The sequence below is a fragment of the Hetaerina americana genome, unplaced genomic scaffold (assembly GCF_022747635.1).
Source record: "Hetaerina americana unplaced genomic scaffold, ioHetAmer1.1.p SCAF_1, whole genome shotgun sequence".
Taxonomy (NCBI): Eukaryota; Metazoa; Arthropoda; class Insecta; order Odonata; family Calopterygidae; genus Hetaerina; species Hetaerina americana.
In genome coordinates, this window is record NW_027286069.1 from 41,752,716 (window position 1) to 41,773,055 (window position 20,340).

The following is a 20,340-nucleotide window of genomic DNA, read 5'->3' on the forward strand; positions in this document are numbered from 1 at the left end:
TTCCTTTAATTATTTATTGCATATGAATGTAATACATGCTTTTCCAGCATATTTAGGTAAAATCAAACGAAGTTCTAGAAATAAATTAGGTAACAAATACTTTCGGAAATAAAGGAATAATTTATAATTACACTTGGAAAGAAGTTCCAAATTTTCTTTTCCATTTTAAGATTTTTTTCAAAAGATTTTCATTTCTATTTCCTTCTACTGAGGTTAATTTAAATGCATTGTTAAGTAATATATTCAATGTAACAAAAACCGAGATTATTTTACCCTAGTAATCATTATTTTTGAGTTCCTTTGAAATTTCAATATCTCTATAGGGGAGAGGGGAGCATTGACAATCAAACTTTAAGCAGGCAGCAAACCTCTCACACAATCACTACCCCTTCAGAAGTTTATACACATGAGTTCAACTATCCAAATTTAGCAGATAACTTAACATGCACCTCAGCAATGTTTTTAGCCAAAGAGAGGAAAAACAAGAAAGCCTTAAATACCATAGCACTCACAAAATAATACAACTTCAACACTAAAACACTTTTGACCAATGATTTCTTAATGGTAGGATTACACAACGATGCATCTCCATCAGTAAATTGCTGATTTCAAACATTAGTACAAGGGGCTTTAGTCTATTTATTTCATTAGAACTTGGCAAGACAAGTTGGAAAACTGATAAAATATTACTTGACTCTCCTTCATAAAACATCTGACAATATGGACTGTATTTTGTAGAAGATGATATGGTTGAATAACCTGAAACAATTTATTCCAGTGATTTTTCCCACATTCCAATTTTTTCTGGCATTCCATACCAAAATTTAAAAAACTACACTTTTCCAGGTTTTCATAGTTTTCCAGAGGAGTGCTTACCATGTTCTTATAATTTTACATATATTTTGCAGTAAGTATTGATAATGCACTGTTGAATCACAGTGCAATTATTGTGAAAGCAGTTTTCTTCAAAAAAGAGAATCCTCTTAATTACAAGAACATTATTTATTGTACATAAAAAATGATAATCTTTCAATAGAAGGTCCTTACCACCAAAAAAAGATAATAAACAAACTAAGAAGGAAGAAATACCGAGCAGAGGCTAACAGTTGTAAGAACCTGGAAATCAAAACACACTGAGGAGAATGCACACCTGATATGGTGCAATATCAACATCTGAGCACAATAGAAGTGAACTCTTTTAAAAAAAAAAAAAAGAAATGGGAACAGAAACATTAAGCTATCATTATCACTGGGAAGACATTTTAAACAATGGAATATCTCCTCTTTCTCAGGTTTTATGAAGTTAGCTCTTCTTGGCTTACAGTCATCTCAATGTCAATGTTGCCTCCATTTTTTTTCATTGAGCCAATCATATTAAAAATTAAAAATCATATCTTACTGTTTCTTTCTTTCTTGGAAGCCTCTTAGATTTTCGAACTTTGCCGTCATATTCTGAGTCTGAATTACTGCACACATCCACATCTTCATCCTCTGGGTCTTCTTTTGCAGCTGGAGAAATTGATACTCCAGAACCCAAAGAATTGTTTTTTCTGGTGGGGGCTGATTTTCCTTTTGGCTTCTTTCGTTTTTTTCTTCCATTGCCGCCAGCAGCTATCATCATTATTTTACGAGACCTTGAATGAAAATGTACTTTCATTTAATGGAGACCACAAAATATGGAGTTTCCTCAGTTGCAGGTCACAAATAAAAAAATCTCACCAAAAAAAGTAAGTGAGACTACTCCAAAAAATATTAAAATGACTTTTTGAAGTCATTCATTAATGGATACATGTTCCTTCTACCAAACAATGAGAGAATGCAATGTATTCGCACATACACTACCTTTCACTATTACAACTTAGCAAGGAGATTACATGGAGATAACCTAAAGGTTAATGACATTTTATGAATCACAGAACTAAATTATTACTATTCCATTGTAGATACTCAAATAATCTTTCCTAAAATCAGACCAAACCTAACAAAATTTCCGGTGACTAAAAAGTAGTTTTTCATCACCCTTTAAGTCCAACTGAGCACAATCAAAGCAGCACAATATTACCATAGAAGGTACTTTTTAAATTTCAAAGGAATGTATAGTGATAGATAGAAAGAATGGGTTAAAATGTTTTCAGCAATGGCAGATTACTTTTATATTAAGACATTATTTATTTTCCGAATACACTACAAAGAATTTTAATTTTCCACTAGTAATGCTATTAGTCACAAACCTTCTTGCAGTTGCAACAGATGGTTTGCGCTTGCTTCTTTTGGGTGGTTCCAAGTTGATTCCTGCTTCAGCAGTCCAGTCCGAGTATTCTGAAGAGCAGTCTTTGCCTCCTTTGCCATCACTACTATCACTGCTAATGACATCTGAATCTGAATCTTCACTGCTGGATGAAAGGTGAAAAGGATCATCCTCTCCAACTGCAGATGAAGATTCTGGACTACTTTGGTCTGGGCCCTGATCTTCTCCATTCACCCTTACCCCTGAATTTTTTCATTCAATATAAATTTAGAAAGTGTGCACCAACCATACGCAATCATAACCTAAGCATTTAATGATAAAAATGGAATATCAATACCCAATAAAAATGGGAATAATAGGAATCCATTTTTTTAATCCTACAAGTCATTTTACAAGCCCTTTTAGTTTGCTCCTCAATAAGGCCATATGGAATAATAACTATTAGCCCCTAAAAAGATAGAGTAAAAATTCACTTCATACATAATAAATTCTTGTACAGTGCATAAATACTTAGGAATTAGAAAGATAGCTGTTAAACAAAGTATGCACAAAAGCTACTTATACTTACAAACGCTGTATATTATTGTTCACCAATGAATTTATCACATTAAGATACATGTATCACCTTACACTCAAACTTAATGGGACTGACACATTGGTTTATGAATAGACTAGTCCCCAAAGCCTAACTCAATAGCCACTTATGCCAAATTGTTACCAGAAAATAACTTAATTACAAGCTTTTCCTTATTGTGTATCAAAGCAAGGACACAACATATTTTTTAATTTGATTTTGTTTGAGTCAACCATTTAAAGTGGTTCTATTTGATTAAAACTTCAAGTAATAGGCCAAACAGAAATTGCAGATTGCAATAATAATCCCCATCTTGCAAGAATTCTTTAATGATAAACTTTCAGAGGTGATTTCTACATTAGCTATTTCCTGATCTTGATCTTGGATAAAAGTTTTACTAAGAATTGTTTAAGCACTTTATAAATGGAAGAAACTCACCCTATAGGTAAGATAATCCACCCGAAAACTTTTTGCAAAGGAAAATTTTGAATTGTTAATTTATAAGATCACTCAATTGATTAATTAACTTTATCAAAAACACAACTTAAGTGAATCTCAAGTAGATACATCATCATGAGCAAAATGCTGCAGCTCTTAACAATTATTTTGAATTATGCACACAAATAGAGGACAAATAGAGTCACCATGAGTATATTTATTATTATTAGTAGCAGTCTACTAGCTTAGGGTAGGTTTTTAATGAGCCATAGAACTACCCATTACTGTACTCATAAGCCCTTAAAACATGGGATTAAAAATTCTTTGATTCACATTACAGTTGAATGTCACTTACGGAGCACCTCGCATTGTGAGTAATTCACATATTGGGCCAAAATATTGTGACAAAAATGACTAGCCTAACCAGTGAATTTTTGCATAATGGGTAATGAGGAAAGGGAGATTCCCAGAATGATTGGGCACCAGCTGCTTCAGTTTATGTCTGTGTCAACACTCAATCCAATAGCATTTTAGTCTCACTAGTGATCACTCATGTTTCTGAAATGAAACAATTACATAGTGTAATATAATAAGGTAATAAAGATAACATCATTAGTGAAAAGGCAAAAGTAGTTTTTGCCTAACTAGTTAGGAAGATGCCAGGATCATCAATGACTGTACAAGAAGTATTCTGAGGAAGCTATGGGTGGTTTGAGAAGTTTAAGAGAACAGCCTCCACAGCATTTTGAGGCATGGCGAAGCAGTGAGCTCTGAAAGTGAAGACAGCAAAGACCATTGGTGACTTCAAGAAGCTTGTAGATTCTGAGGATTACCAGCCGCAACAGGTTTTTAATTGTGATGAAATGGTCTCTTCTGGAAGAAGTTGCCAAAGCAAACCAATATAACAGTAGAGGAGAATGCATTGCCCAACCAAAAACCAATGAAATACAGTTCAAGCTGCTATTTTGCACCAATGCAAGCAGCGATTTGACAATCTTCTACTTGTTTACCATTCAGAAACTAATAAATTCACCCTAATAAGGCCATGATTATGTGCACTTACAAATTTATTTAATGATAATGCAGTCACACTGTCACAACATTTTGATATATTTGCAGAAACAAATGTGTCTTGACAGCTTTCTAGTAAAATAGAATTAAGAATGTATCATAAATTATAAACTTATTACTTTGACCCATTTTCTATAAATCTAATTTGCATTCCTGGTAGGTTCATTCCGCAATAGAAGAAAAGATGAAGATGATTCAGTATCCTAAAAAATGTATAAATCAATCTTTCTGAATAAACTTTGTACATAATTTTTTTGACATGCATTGCAATATCATATTTTGCATTTATTTATATGGGAGATATTGTTTTGTTTAACGAGAAATATTCCAGAACAAATTATGCTTGCTGGGCAACGTTCTGCTGTAAGTGCATATAACAATATGCTCATTCTTTCACTCTGTGTACTTTTGAACTCTTAAATTAATCAAAAAGGCCTCTTCTTTTCCACCCTTCACCTCACTTGCCGAGCATTTTATCCTGTATCACCATTTTCAGTAACCCACCACCTCTCATCATCTCCTGCATTCACTTGTCCTGTCTTCTAGGAATTCTTCCCTGCAGCCATCGCCCAACCCTTTCCCTAGCATGCGTAGAGCTTCATCATTTGTTTTCCTGCGCAATTTACAGGTTCGCACCCAAAAGTGGTAGGACTGATTTTCTCTGGCGCGAACTGGCTACTGGATTTTCTCTGGTGGAGGGGGGTCTGCCTGGCAGGGTAAGGCGGAGGGGGCTCTTAGCAACAGACCTGCACCAACCTCAGTCGCCTGCGGGCTGTCGTTGAGTGAGGACACTGTTTTTAGTGAAGCAAGTTTTTTGTCTGCGTCGAAAAACAAAATGAATCTGAATTTAGAGCAACGTTATTCCGTGAAGTTTTGTGCGAAACTCGGGAAGACGGCAGCTGAGACCCTCGCTGTGATCAAGCAGGCTTATGGGGACACTGCCTTAAGCCGTTCCACAGTATTTGAGTGGCACAAGTTGTTTAAAGAGGGTAGGGAGCTCGTTGAAGACGACCATCGCTCCGGACGGCCGTCGACGGCAAGAACCGACACGAATGTGGACAGAGTGAGGACACTGCTGAACACAGACCGATGCTTAACCAGTGAAAAAATTGCAGACCAGTTGGGTCTGTCTGCATCCAACGTCCAACGCATTATTTCACAGGATTTGGCCATGCGCCAAGTGTGCGCTTAGATGGTGCCGAAAATTCTGAGTGTCGACCGACAGCTCCTGGCCAAATACGGCGTTGCCACGTTGCCGCACCCGCCCTATTCTACCGATCTGGCACCACCGGACTTCTTCTTCTTCCCCCTGATGAAAAGACAGCTCAAGGGATGACGTTTTGACTCGATAAAGGCCGTTCAAGAGGCTTCGACGAGGGTCATCAATGGCATCCCCAAAGAAAATTTCCAGTGGGCGTACGGGGAATGAGAGCAACGTTATACTAAGTGTCTAGCAGCTCAAGGAGCATACTTTGAAGATTATTAAGTTGATGTAAGTATATCGTCAATAAAATTCTTGTAAAAAAATCAGTCCTACCACTTTTGGGTGCGACCCTGTATTTTCTCCATTCTTATCCACACATCTTGAAAGCCTCCAATCTAAGCTGATACTCTTTCTTCAAGTACCAAGTTTCTGAGGCATGCACAACTAAGCTATCTATAATTCTCTATGTGCCATGCATAATTGATTATTTTGTGCAAAATTTGCCGGCTATGTAATGAAAAATACAGAATTTATGGAAATTGTCCATAGAACATTATTATTAATAATAATAATAATGCTGAAAGTTAATAAAACATATGATGAGGTACAAATGAAGAGAATACAGCATCAAAATATAAATTATTCATTTGTTATGTGCATATATAGCCATCTAGAAAAGTTTCATAGAGCAATGCTGGCATTTTTGGGAAAATTCATCAGCATCGTTCACAGCAATGCTGGAACTTAGACGTTTCCATAAGTCTTTTCTTCACATGTTTACTTTAGGTGCCAGTCTTCAACCATGATGACATCTAGGAGATTTGAAGTTTGCTTAATATTTAGTACTAAGGAGACTACAAGAAGATAAAGGATAGGGATACATGGTCTGTGCCATAAATGCATGAACTGGTGCAATCTGGCAACCACGACGCAGACTATAGCCCTGCCCACTAGCGACGCTAGTGGCCAGAGACCCACTGAGCCGCTCTTTGCTTGGTGAATCATCTAGCTGTGCATATGATGCCATTTACGTTAGTTTCCATTGTCCTTATTTTTACTGTTTGTTGGAAATTGAAATTGAGAAAATCAAGGAGAAACGAATCAACATCAAGTTATTGGGGAAGTGCAGTAAAAGTTATCAAGAAATTACTGAAATGTTGACAGCTGTTCATTGTGATAATGCTCTGAAGAAAACATCTGTTTTTAAGTGGATTAAGCATTTTAAAGATGGCCGACAAGATGCCACGGATGATGCAAGGCTGGGACGACCTTCAACCACCAGTATTAAAAACAACATTGATTGTGTTCGGTCCCTTGCCCTTACTGATTATCAAAAAAAACTGTCCAAATGATAGCTGATGAACTGAATTTAGGAAAGTCAACACGGCACACTATTTTAATCGAACATGGTGGATGCACCCTTTACCATGACAATGCACCTGCACACTAAGCATTGATTTTTCACCAGGTTCTGGCAAAAAATTCAATCACCATCCTTGATCATCTTCCATATTCACCAGATCTCGCCCAATGTGACTTTTTCCATTTCCAAAAATGCAAAAATGTGATGAGGGGACATCACTGGGAAGATCTGGACGCAATAAAGCAAGAAACGACGAGAAAACTAAAAAGCCTAATTGCCGAGGACTTCCAAGGGTGCTTTAACATTGGAAAAGAAGATGGAATAAGTGCATAGCAAAGAAGAGGAGAGTGCTTTGAAGGAGACAAAATCGATATAGACTAAATATTTCAAAATCAAGTTTTTATGGCCTCAGTTCATGTATTTATTGGACAGAGAATTGCAGGTAACCTCCAGAGAAGTTTGTTTGATATATCATGGGCAGCATGAGGAGCATGAATGAGAAAACATGAGTTTTGAGTTCACCTGACACTACAGATGTCGCACCTCTTGGTGTCCGCCTCACAGCTGCTCCAGAAGAACGTGTGGCACCATTCCGTCTTCGTGGTGCACCCGCAGCACTACTTCCAGAACTATCCAAATCTAGATTTTCAGGATCCTAAAATACAAAAATTCATAGTAAAATGCTTTAGGGTACTTGTGGAATAATTTTTAATATAACTTTTAAATATATTGACATTGTTAATGCAGTCTACATGGTGATAGGAAAGAAATACTTCATGGATGTCCACTTAAATTGGACAACAATCTTTGAAGCTCAAATTTCTTAGCCTATAAATGACTAATCTAAATTTTAAAATCACTGGCAGTGCAATGATTACTGTTTCCAGATAATGTTTTACTGCATTTAAAAAGTTGCCAAAGCTTGGGATGCCCTGTAGAATATCTAGTAAGAACTAAACAGTCGGGAATTCATAGGTTTAAAGGTACCACCAGGTACTAATAGGATTTTCCAGAATTTGAAAAACTGAGAAAACATGAACATTTAAATAAGTCTCAAAATACTTGCAGCATTATACCATTCAGTAATGGCAGGAAACAGTAAGGCTACCCATGCAATAGGTAAATTGACAGCAAGAGAGAAGTCCAGATATGCAAAGAGGTAATACAAAATTTATTTTTTTAATATTTAAAATACACATGCCACTTAAAACTTCTAATCCCTTTGGCTATGGTTCCATCACATATTTGACAACAAATGAAATAACTCAATACATCTAATATAATTTGCATAATTTTTCTGGCAACATAAAAATACACCCTGGAGATTAGTCATTTTTTCAAATGGACAAACCTGAATTCTGCTAATAGATATCGCTTGGTGAGCATTCCTGGTAATGGGCTTATGTATGCTGATTCATTCAAGTAGTCTTTCAGAATAGGAGCTGTTTAATGTTTTTCCCGTGAAGGTAGCTTTCCTTCCATTGAATAATCTGAGACTCTAGTATAGCAATTGTTTTGTATATAAAATCTTGATTTTCACTTCAAGCATTCCACTATATCACACAAGCACTTAAATTTCATGACATTGAAAAATAAGAACAGAAATTAAGAACATTCTCATAACTTTGGAAGCTCCTGTTTTAAAAGTTTTTGCTCAGAAGAATTGGAGGATATTTTCTTATCAGACAAGCTTGTTATTAAATACATAGTTAATAACTATTGTTATTATTAATGCCACACTAATACCTTAGTTCTGAACACTTCTACAGGGACTCTTTGACTTTCAGCTCCCAACATACTAGTCAAAACTCTTTGAGAAATATATTTTCATAAATTGTTAAGCACAGTCAATTGTATTACCTAGTAATGTCACAGTCTGGCTTCTGTCCCCCCAATAGGAACGAATATGGGCAAAGGCAACAGCAGCAGTTTTACAAAATACATAGAATTAAACAATCTGATATATAAATTGATCGGAACCACCATATCAATGAGGCTTTGGTGAAGTAAAATATCCAGAGCAGAAAAACCACAAAAATACATGAGATACATTTGCTGGGCAGGAAGAAACAACGAGAGAAAATAATAAAATTAATAGAATATACTACCCTTATCTAAAAAAGTCGCGGATTAATATTATGAAAAGGTAATGGAAACATGAGATTACAGAAATTAACGAGAACTAAAGGCATAATGGCTTTGAACATGGCAGGCTTCTCAGTTTGATAATATGGTGCTAACCATTTTCTTTGTGGAAGGAGCATAAATGCATATAGCTACCACTTTCATACCACCTCCACTGCTCTATAATTTTTCATTCACGTCATTCTTCCTCGATCATTGAAATATTTTGTAAAAATATGCTTTTCTTATTAGATGAGTGATGACATTTATTATGCCGAAACCTTCAAGAACTTTCATTGGGAAACATCATGAAGAGCTATGGATGTATTTCATCTTTAGGGATAAAACAAACTTTTCAACAGAAATGGCCAACTAAGGTGATAAATATTAGTACCAGTTATAATTGTCTACTATAATATTATTACATATATTACTGTTTTAGAAGTTTGACTTGCACCTCACATTACATCTTTTTAATGTGCTAGGAATACCTCTCCAGTGTATAGGTCAGCCCATGATTTTTTGGTCAAAATGTTTGTATTTAAAGGTTGACCAATTCACAAGTATGTATGGTAACTATATTTCTTCTCCTCTCCTGCTTGATTATCTCTATCCCCCTAGTCCAAACCATGAACCTAACATTCCATGTCCCTATTCTAATAGTCTCTGCCCTGTTCTCTGTCTTCTTTTCTGCTGCAGTCAACGCAACTGTGAAAGTATTTCAAGTGATGCCAACTGTAAAAGCCTGGACTCCACTGCTACAAGGCACGACACCCATCTCTGTGGGTCAGGGTTCTTTATAATAAATCTAAAACAATACCTTTGGAGGAATGATTAAGATGGCTTCCCAATTTCTTCATCAAGTGTTTTTTTTTACATGGAGTCATCACTTAAATGGCCATTCCATCGGGATAAGATGACCTTGAATTTACCTAATTAAGGAACAGACTTTGAGGGCCACCTTTCTTCTGACTCCTCTTTAACATATGTTACAACAGACCCTATCACAAGTGATTATCATTTAATTGTTTACAATGGATCATTGCTTTAGCTAACACAGCACTACACATTATTAAAACATGCCAGCCCTTCCACCGCATTATGCCCTTTGGAAGGGACAGGTATAAATAAATTATTTATGTTATCCATGGTTAGCTGAATTTCAAATAGAATTAAAAATTATTTCACTTAAGCAAACACTAATGAATCAGCTATGAAATGCTTTTATCTTAATTAATTAGCTCAGAATGATAAGTATAGTCTGTTTTTGTTATGCATGGGGTCTGCTTAAAATTAAGTAGAATGATTTATGTTGGGAAAGGTTGTGGGAGGCCTAGGGAAAGCAATTAGCCTTGCATCAGTTGCCTGTGGGCCATTACAGAGTGCAAAGCACAGCTAGACTGGACCCCTATATGATAATTGGATCATGACTTCAAGATGCCACATTATATGGAGCAATGATACACAATTTTAAGTTAAGTTTAGGTTTGGAGATCATGACCATGGTTAAGGATACTTTGGAGATGAGGCAATGTCCCAAGGAATGATGTTCGACTAGCACAAGATGTTTCTAGAGGATAGAGAGGACTTGGACAACAAGGAATGCCCTGGATGACCGTAAATGACGTATTGCAAAGAAAATGTGCAAAAAGTGAGAGATGTTCAATTCCAATCAACATCTGAGGGTCAGAATGTTATCAGGAGAGTTCAATATATGTATTCCAAAAATCACAGGGCACTGCATTCTTACAGAAGATGTAGCTATGAGAAAGGTGTGTGCCAAGATGGTCCCCAAGGTACTGTTAGAAGATCAGAAGGCTGCTCGTGTGACAATCTTGCGTTTTCTTGAACCTAGAAGACTTTGACAAGGTGCCTTAAAAAAGCTTCCTGTCAACACCTTCCAGGCATTGTACCACAACTGGCAGAGGCACCAGCAAAGGTGTCTAGATGCACAAGGGTGCTATTTTGAAGAATTTAGGTAATTTGTACTTTGATCTGCAATGAATTTTTTCCTAGATTTCTTTTGTCTATTTGGGGAAGACCCAGTAAACCTATAACAAATAGAATTCTACAAGTTTTCAAACATTGCCTTCATTAAATTCTCCAGATATAAAACCAGGCAAGTTAAGATAAATTTGTTTTCAAATGTTACAGGAGTAGATTTTTAAACCTAACCAATTCTTAGAGACAAGAAATGTGGTACATCCCTGAAATTTTTTTGGAAACAGTATATATAAAATTTTTAGATAGAACCACTTTCAGTACATGTGCAATGCCACAGAGGAATGCAGTGAAGTAAAATTTGAAAACGTTTGAAGATCGCTACATAAATGCTCTAAGGTGTAAGTTATTACCTAAGCTAACCACAGCAGTCAAGCCATTATTGATGAAAGTTTAAACAATAAGTTATTTGTATTATGCAATTCTCTATAAACTTTTGAAGTAAAGAGAAATAAATGTCTAAACACTTACCTCATACTCACTGACATAATGTCTTTCTGAGGGCTCAGCACCTCTTGTGGCCCTTGTTCGATAATTCCTCCTTTGTGACTGTTGATTACGAAGGCGACGTCTTCTACCAATAACAGATTCCTCTGAACCCCGACCACAAATTTCTGGAGGCACCTCTGGACTCCTGGTCATTTCTGTGTTGTAATGTTCCAACTCTAAATCACTTAGTGCAATGCTACAAAAAATATGGCAGATTATTAACAACCAGGTATAAACAGCAACCTGTGGGTAATTTCAGAGAACAAATTTGACAAATACAAAATACATACTACTTTTCCTGAATGCTTTTGATTCCATTGGATGACAAAGGGGGTACAAGAGTTCTCTTGGTCCAAAGAACAGGTGTATCACCACGCTGCCAATTTCCACTTGATTGTCTTACACCTTCAACATCACCACTTCGGCGAGGTCCTATTCTTCCTCCTCCACCACCAGCACCAACAATACCCCAAACTCCAAGTCTTGCAGCTATTTAAGAGGCAAAACAGTGTAAAATTAATGTCCTTTGAACTCTAGATCATCTCATACAATATCATTATTATGGGTATCCCCTTAATCAACATGCATTCTATTGGGCACAAGAGGTGCAAACAGCAAAATCGACTACTCATAAGAAGTAGATCACATTGTCAATCATTAACTCTTGATACTAATTGGTAAATGAGGGCCTAGTTAGGCTTTTAATTACAGTTATGTTGTTCCCTCACATGATGACTCAATCTCCATAACTGTCCTAGATACTCCAGAACACAATGCTAGGAAAAACCTGATTTGAAGATTCTAGGTTTTAGGCATTGAAGAAGTATACAACTACCACAATGTAGCAAATACTCTTATCCATGGATGTTCTAGTTCTTGATTTGAATGCATCTTTGACATTAGTTTCACATTGTGGTAGACACACAATATCAAGAAAAATTGATAGGAAGATCTTCAGAGAAAGACCAAGAGACAATTATATGGGAAAAATGAGAAGGATGTAAAACAAAGGACCTAACAGGGGGTGAGAGAATTTACACTAAATAGAGGGCTGAAATAAACCGATCACATGATTGAAATTCTGATGATGATGATGATTTTGCTCACAATAAATACATCCACACTACTTATAAGCATAGAAAACATTTTTCAATTATTTCCAGGCAGCTTTTTAAGTTGTTGAGTTTTGAAATACTGCAGTAGTGCAAGTCAGACCGGGATTACACAATATAAGGACCAGGGGTAAGAAGCATGAATTATGCTCGGTTACAGTCAAGTAGGAAAGATGACAGTTATTTATCAGAAGCTCCTGAATCTTTGAGACCCCGTGACTGGCTATTAGACGTGACCCACTTTGATGCATGGCTACCCAATGTGATGATGTGACCCAATTTGATGCGTGGTTAACAATCTTTTTAATTCTAAATTAAAACAGTACTGTTCCCATTTTCATTTGCCTCAAACAATTTATGCGTTACACTTGTCTTGAGGCAAATAAGGATTATTATTATTACCTCACAAAGCCCCTTACTAACCTCACATAAATGATGAAATCATCAACCTAAATCAAGGTTATACGTTGTTTCTTGAGGCAGTACATTCAAAAAAACTTGATGAGATCAGCCCAAAAACAGAACCTTGGGTTTAGCATGTTGATTTTTAAAATGTCTTGTTCAAGCAGCTATTCAACATGGAATTACATCAGTTAATAGAAAAAAACAAGAACTGAAGACACTGCAGTACTTTGCTTGGATTAAATTGCATTATTAAATGAAGAACACAATGTATCTTTCCACTGTCCTTTATTCACGTACAACTAATTTCAACGCTTAAGCATCATCATCAGGTACGCTTAAGCATTGGAACTAGTTGTATGTGAATAAAGGACAGTGGAAAGATATGTTGTGTTCTTCATTTAATAAACATGAACTTCCACAAAGTAGAGCCGGGAACAATAGAGTAATTCAATTGCATTGCTGCGAAGTGTACAATGCTGTTGATTATTAACTCTAAACGTTTAGAAATGATGCTTTATTTCCAAAATATTCTGTAATCCTATACTTTCATAATATATACTATATAATATCATTCCAGACTTCTAAATATGAAAGGCTAATATATATATGTTTCCAAATTAAGGATGAAATTCATGAAACAGTTTTAAAACAACATTTAACAGGCATTGTTTGGCTCATAAAAACATAATTTAAAACTAGGCATATTGAACAAATTGAAACTCTCACCACTCCGTGGGGAAAACAAGGCTCTTTGAAGTGATGGCTGCATTTGAGGAATCATTAGCTGTAACTGCTCATCTGGGGCAGGATGAAGTTGACCTCTGTTCATTACACCAATCCTTATTCTTTCCCCATCTCCATCTTCTTCCCCTTGCCTGTCATCAGCTCCTTGCTGCTCCACATCAACGGCATATTCACGCTGTTGCATAAGCTCTGCTATCATTTGGTCAATATTGGAACGAGGATTTCCATTGTTCTCAGAAGGAAGACCCTCGATTACTTCTTGTTCACCTAATTGATTAAATTAATCACACTTTAGTTTCCATTATTTAATCATACACTTAGTACAAATTACATTTAATTAATTTTAGAAATATTTTTCAATTTAGCAAATTAATTTTTCAAGTGAGGATACTTTTAGGCAAAAGTACCCAAGCCTTGAACACAATGTACACAGTTTAATAAAAAACTCATGCTTTATTAAAAATATTACACCAAAAATAGAAATTAATGGTTAATATTACCACCAGCTCCAACTAAGATGTTTGGAATAAGTTGCTCATCACGACAGTTGTGACGCCCAGGAACAAGACGTTGCATGGCTGGTGGGTGAGGGTTTCCATCGATATCAACCAGGAAAGGAGGAGGCATTAAATGTGGTGCTGTTTGGGTCTGTTCATCCAAAACCCAATGGTTCGAATCTCTGACTAATGGCCGATAGTCCGTATGAAAAAACATTTCTTTTGGAAGCTGAAGATAAAAAAAGGATGCATATAGACATATAGACTCATCATTACTGAACAGGTAGAGACTTTTACCATATTCATAAAGAGCCTAAAAGAGCTTATAAACTAATACTTATTCAATATAATATCAATATGATGAGACATCACAGCTGTAGCTCTTATATTGGGTATTTCATGCCATACTTATACGGATTGTAAATTGGGAAAATACAACAAAAATTTGTTGTTACAGAACTATATCAGTTGCAGGAAAATATTAGCCAAACCTAAAGCCTATCGATTGGTCTTTATAACCAAGTCCCAGGGTATAAAGGCACTCATAGAAACATCAAAATTTTGGATCAAAATATTATATAATGAAATATATGATCATAAAAAAATTGAATATTGTTAAGTCCCTGATCAAGAACTGAAATGATTCAGCTTCAATGCAATTTCTCCGGCAAATACCCATCATCCTTTCAGTTTCTTACAGTAGTAGTTATTAGGCAACCAATGGCTAAAGTCATTTGCGTCGTTAGGGATGGATGGGAAAGAAGGAAGGATGGAGAGACACCCGGCATCAGCATTAGCCTACTCTTACTGAAAGGTAGCAAGGGGACTACAGCTTAACATCCCATCCGACCGACAGCACACTCACTCAAAGTGCCCTCCACGAAGCACCTTAGGTAGAGATTGGGATACAACTGAAAAATATCTGCCCTCTCCGGGATTTGAACCCATGCCCTTTGGGTGGGAAGTCAGTACGTTAACCACCACACCATCTGGATCCCTTCAGTTTCTTACATGGGCAACCAAACAGTAAAGAATATTATTAAAATAATTGAACTGTATTAATATGTAACTTTGCATCCACAGTTTAATGCTAAATGGTGCCATAAAATGTCTCTACGATCCAGCTGCAAGTCGCCACATGTTTAAGTAGATTCCATTATCCAATTGTCCCATTACCCTTTTTCATATTTACAAACATTTTTATTGACTTAAAAACAAAAAAATTATAAAGAAATATTTTTATTACATTTTTTAATTTGTGTGACATCAAGTCTTTAATTCTCCCCTTTCCCTTCGAATTATGATTCTTCTCCTTTAACGTGGCCATAAACTTGAATATGAAGTTGAAAATTTTCTGTTGCTCACGTCAACAGTTTTGGAGATACTGTTTCCACAAAAAATTGATTGTACAGTGACAGAAGTAGAAACACAATTTAGTAAATGGCCAAAACTAATAATCAGCTGTTTTGGTTATTCTTTTCCCAGATACACTAGTTCTTAAGATAAGATCTTGAACATGTTTAAGAACAAAATCATCTACTCTGGAACTGATATGATACGCATACTTACTAATAAGGTCATTTTCACATATTAAAAACTCATAAGATTTCAATACTCACCATGGAGTATCAAATATCCAATTAACAGTTTTTATATAAAACTACAATGGAACCTTGCACAATCTGCATGATTCATTCTGGAATCTTTCTCGTAAAGAGAAAATTTTTCACAGAGAAATTAATGTAAAATATGATAAAGAGTTCCATGCCAAAACAATAAATTCAGTAGACTGTTTATTCAAAAGAAATTATACATAAATTGTTTACAATCATGAATCATCTTCATCTTTTCTTTTATAGCAAAACGAACCTTCCTGAAATGAGAATTAGATTTCAAAATCAATGCCGTCACCCTCAAAACCAAGATCCAAAGCTAACAACAAAACTGGAACAAAACAAGAAATGTGGTAACGGTCACTAGCCACAAATCACTAATTCCAAGAAACTGCAGGAGATGCCGCAACAGTAACCTCTACTGTAGTCATTCGCTAAAATGCATTTCAATGCAACAATTTCAGAGTTTAAAAATAATTCGCCTTGACCAAGAGGTTAAGGATGCCTCGATAGCTTAACTGGCTAAAGCACTCAGCCGGACATCGAGGGATCTGGGTTCAGATTCCAGCGAATGCAAATGATTTTTACACTATGATTTTGTTGCACAAAGCACTAGTCAAAACATATTTTGGATACCTCAATACATGTATTTACACTCAAGTCACACAGTTGGCTATTCTGTGAAAACAATAATTTCCCTGAGGAAGACTGTATTAAATGAAGGGTGAAATTTATATACCACACCAACCTTTCGAAAACGTTCGTTTGATCCGAATCCAAACAATAGAAGGTGGCCATGAGAGTCGGTGGCAGCCATGGATTGTCCATCAGGTGACCACTTAGCATCAAATACAGCTCCATGACCTTGACCCTACAAATACATGTTCCATGTTATGTTTTGTAATTGAACCAGAAAACATAGTTTGCCTGTTACGCAAGTGTTGGCACAATTAACACACTTTTCACAATGAAAGACTTCTTTAACACTGTAAGAGTGGTTCATTAGGGATGAGACAACTTTGAAGGGGACCAGATCAATAATTTGTTAGTGGAGTATTTTCTTTGTAATAAAAAGGTTTGGGAAGTTTTTGAGCAGAACTCTTAGACATATGGCAAATAACAATAATTTCTCTCAGGAAACATCAAACAGAAATTTCCACTCTGCAACTTAGCAGAGAATTACAGTAAACTATCCATGCTAACAGATGGATGATGATGCAAAGATGGATAACTAGAATAATCAAAAAACATGGATAACTAGAATAAAAAGGAAAACACAGTTGTGATAAGAATATAAATTACTGGAGACTTATTTTTCATTCCTTGTGATCGATTTGCATTTTTCACCAATGGAAAGTACATTTTTGTCCATCTTCATCCATTTTTAGCCATTTATTCAGTTACGGGTGGAATTATAGCTTTACAAGAACACAGAACTATCATCAGCTGATACTTCTCTGCCTCAAAAAGCTAAACCAATCAGGTAGTCAACAAATGACTGGCAAAAGATCACTGATATGGGTTCATATTCATCATATGACATATATGACATGATAAAATAATGCAGAGTAGATAGTTAATGATCTATTTATTGCATCGTAAAGATATGCATTTGCTTGCCTTAAAGGAGTATATGGAATTCTTGGGGCTAGATAATGAAGGGAAATGATAAATGGAAATTACTGATTGCATATAAGTGTTTAAATTAGAACATTAAATACAGTTGACAACTTTTAATTTTATGAAATTATAAACTTTTAAGAAAGCCCATATATTTCATACTTGTATTTTTTTAAAGTATATTGAAGCTCCAAAGCATTTCATAATCTTTAAGATTGTAATTTTATTAAAATTTTGAGGCTCTGGTCAGAGAGAAGAGCATGGATAATCCACATAATGGACTCTCTGCACGGGGATAACCGAATTGTTATGGTATAGCAAATAAAAATTCTACAATACAGTAGCTATATCTCTTAGCATACTTTTAATTTCACTTTCTATGAATTTGTATTTCACAATACCTGTATGCTGTTATAATATGAAGTAATTGGAGGTCCCCCTTTCAAAATATCCCACACCAATATCTGCCCATCATGGCCAGCTGACAAGAGCACTCCATGGTCAATAGGGTGAGACTCCAATACAAATACTTCATCCTGATGGGCTTTAAGTACATGGACAAGTGTGCCTAGAAGAGATTTATTTAAGAGATATAGAGAACAAATGAAAGGAAAGAATGTAAAAGAAAACAGAAAGATCAGCTTCATAAATTACCAGTATTACTCAAGACAAGAATGACAGCACATTCAGCAAATGCTAATTTAACTTAGTATGACAAAGGAAAAATAACCCATATTATTGGACAAGTATTCATTGGAGCCTTCTCCAAATATATATAGTCTTACATAGATAGCATCCTTATTCAACTACTGTGCTTTTCAAATGTTTAAAGTATCCTTCCTCTTTCTTGAAAAACCTCTTTACTTTTTTTGTTGACTTTAATTCTCATGACATAACTATCAAATAGATATCTAATGCACTTAGAAATGATTGCAACCCATTGGCTGACTGGCAAACTAAAACTTAATTAGCTACAAAAACCAAACTGGTTTCATGAATTGCCCATAGACTTTCATTCCTATCTCCAGTTCTTCCCATGCTTCATATCATTTGCTCCATGCTTACATTGAAAAGCACAGTTGATAATATAATGGATATCACTGTCTTACATCTCTTCCTGATACTGTCCATTATAACCTCCCTTTTGTCACTTGGACCTGTGCAATTTGAGGCATGTACAGGTTGTAAATAAGTTCCCAATTTTTCCAATCTATTCTTCTTTTCTTTAATAAATTCATTAATTCCACTCATTTCATTTCATCAAATACTTTCAAGAAACCTACAAAACACACATTTATTTTATTCTATGTTCCTTTCTATTAGTGACCTCACTACTGCTTTGGCATGGTGTGTACTTCCCCCCCTTCCTGAACCCTGCTCATCCCCTAAGTAATAGTTTGACCTCCTTCTATCCTCTTATTAATGATCTTTAGAGCCATTTTTGCCACAAGTGAAAACAAATATCCTCGCACACAGTTGCCTTTCCCTTTTCTAGTATAGTACTAACACTGACCAGATGAAATCTTCCATCTAAATTCCTACAACTTTGTTGATACGAATTAACTCAAAAAACTCTCCCTTCTATGTTTTTCCCTATCTTTAAGTACATCTGCAAGTATTTTATCTACCTCCAAGGCCTTATTTTAATCCAATTTCTTTAATTTTTTATTGTCCAACTCTCAAAATACCCACCTGCCCTGTCTATTTTGCAATCAAGTATACCTTAGCCTAAGATATCCCATCTATGTATTTACTTCTTTCTATGTCTAAGCTTGCTGGCCTAATATCTTGACTTTTACAGCTATGGTTGGTAAAAGTTTCCCATTAATCAATAAACATCACAACTTAATGGAATAGCAGATAATAAAGGAAGATTTTTGCTCAGTCTTATGGAACCATTTTCTAATGCTACAGTATCATTCCATTAATTTGGTATCAATTTTGGCTTACACATTTTTATTGCAATACAATATTTTTTAATGGAAAATATATTCAATATTTCCATTGGAAAAACCTAGATACAACAAGAATGCAGTGGTTTGTGCACAACAAAATCAAACAGGCCATGATTGATCTTCGTAGCACCATTTGCTGATTTTACTGGCAAACATGTTCTCGCTCTGAGACCCCAGTATGCATATAATCAGATGATATTAAATGAAGTTTTCTTAGATATACAACTAAAACAAATCCACTGATTATATGAAAAAGCAAATTCCAACCAAAATGCTAGAATACATGGAACCTCATTTCCCTACATTACAAGCATAATCCATTCCATGATTTTTCTTGCAAAGCCAAACACTTGTTTAGTGAAGCAAATTTTGCACATAAATTAATGTAAAATACGATAATGTGTCCCACACTGAAAAAAATAAATTAAGTACAAAATTAATTCAAAGAAAATTAGATATACATTGTTTAGGATTGCCGATCACATTCACCTTTTTTTCTATCCCGGAATGAAGCAATAGGGAAAATGAACTCGATTTGTAAAAGCGAAAGGGTTGAAATGTTATTACTTATGATACATACCTAATTCCATTTCAATAGAAAGCTGTCTAAGAGATATATTTTTTGCTTCAAAATCTGGTACAAATGCAAGAATGATTGTTAAATAAATTTATGGCACGCATTGCCACTGCCTTATTAGGGCAATGCCTTGTACCCATGGCACGATGCAAAAGTTTCCCATGACCTCCAAATTCATTTAGCCTGCTGTTTTGGACTGCATACTTCTCTAAGGCTTGTGGAATTTCTGCATAGTAAACAAGCAGGGGGATGATTCTCAAATTGGCACTCGAATTTGTGCAAAATAGCAGCATGAGATGGCATTT

At 35.5% G+C, this 20,340-nt stretch overlaps 1 protein-coding gene across 4 annotated transcripts in view; it reads right to left on the minus strand.

The window, feature by feature from the left end:
* BRWD3 (bromodomain and WD repeat-containing protein) overlaps positions 1-20,340 on the minus strand; it is a 67,315-nt gene that overhangs the window by 25,313 nt on the left and 21,662 nt on the right. For 3 of the 4 annotated variants that reach the window (XM_071588826.1, XM_071588818.1, XM_071588842.1), the window contains 9 exons: positions 17,905-18,071; positions 16,632-16,754; positions 14,274-14,499; positions 13,756-14,040; positions 11,803-12,001; positions 11,495-11,708; positions 7,421-7,553; positions 2,232-2,490; positions 1,400-1,634 (listed from right to left, as the gene is read on the minus strand). In XM_071588826.1, the coding sequence (XP_071444927.1) occupies positions 1,400-1,634; positions 2,232-2,490; positions 7,421-7,553; positions 11,495-11,708; positions 11,803-12,001; positions 13,756-14,040; positions 14,274-14,499; positions 16,632-16,754; positions 17,905-18,071 (1,841 nt within the window). The remainder of the gene's footprint in view (positions 1-1,399; positions 1,635-2,231; positions 2,491-7,420; positions 7,554-11,494; positions 11,709-11,802; positions 12,002-13,755; positions 14,041-14,273; positions 14,500-16,631; positions 16,755-17,904; positions 18,072-20,340) is intronic. The other variant, XM_071588833.1, reaches the window with a different exon arrangement.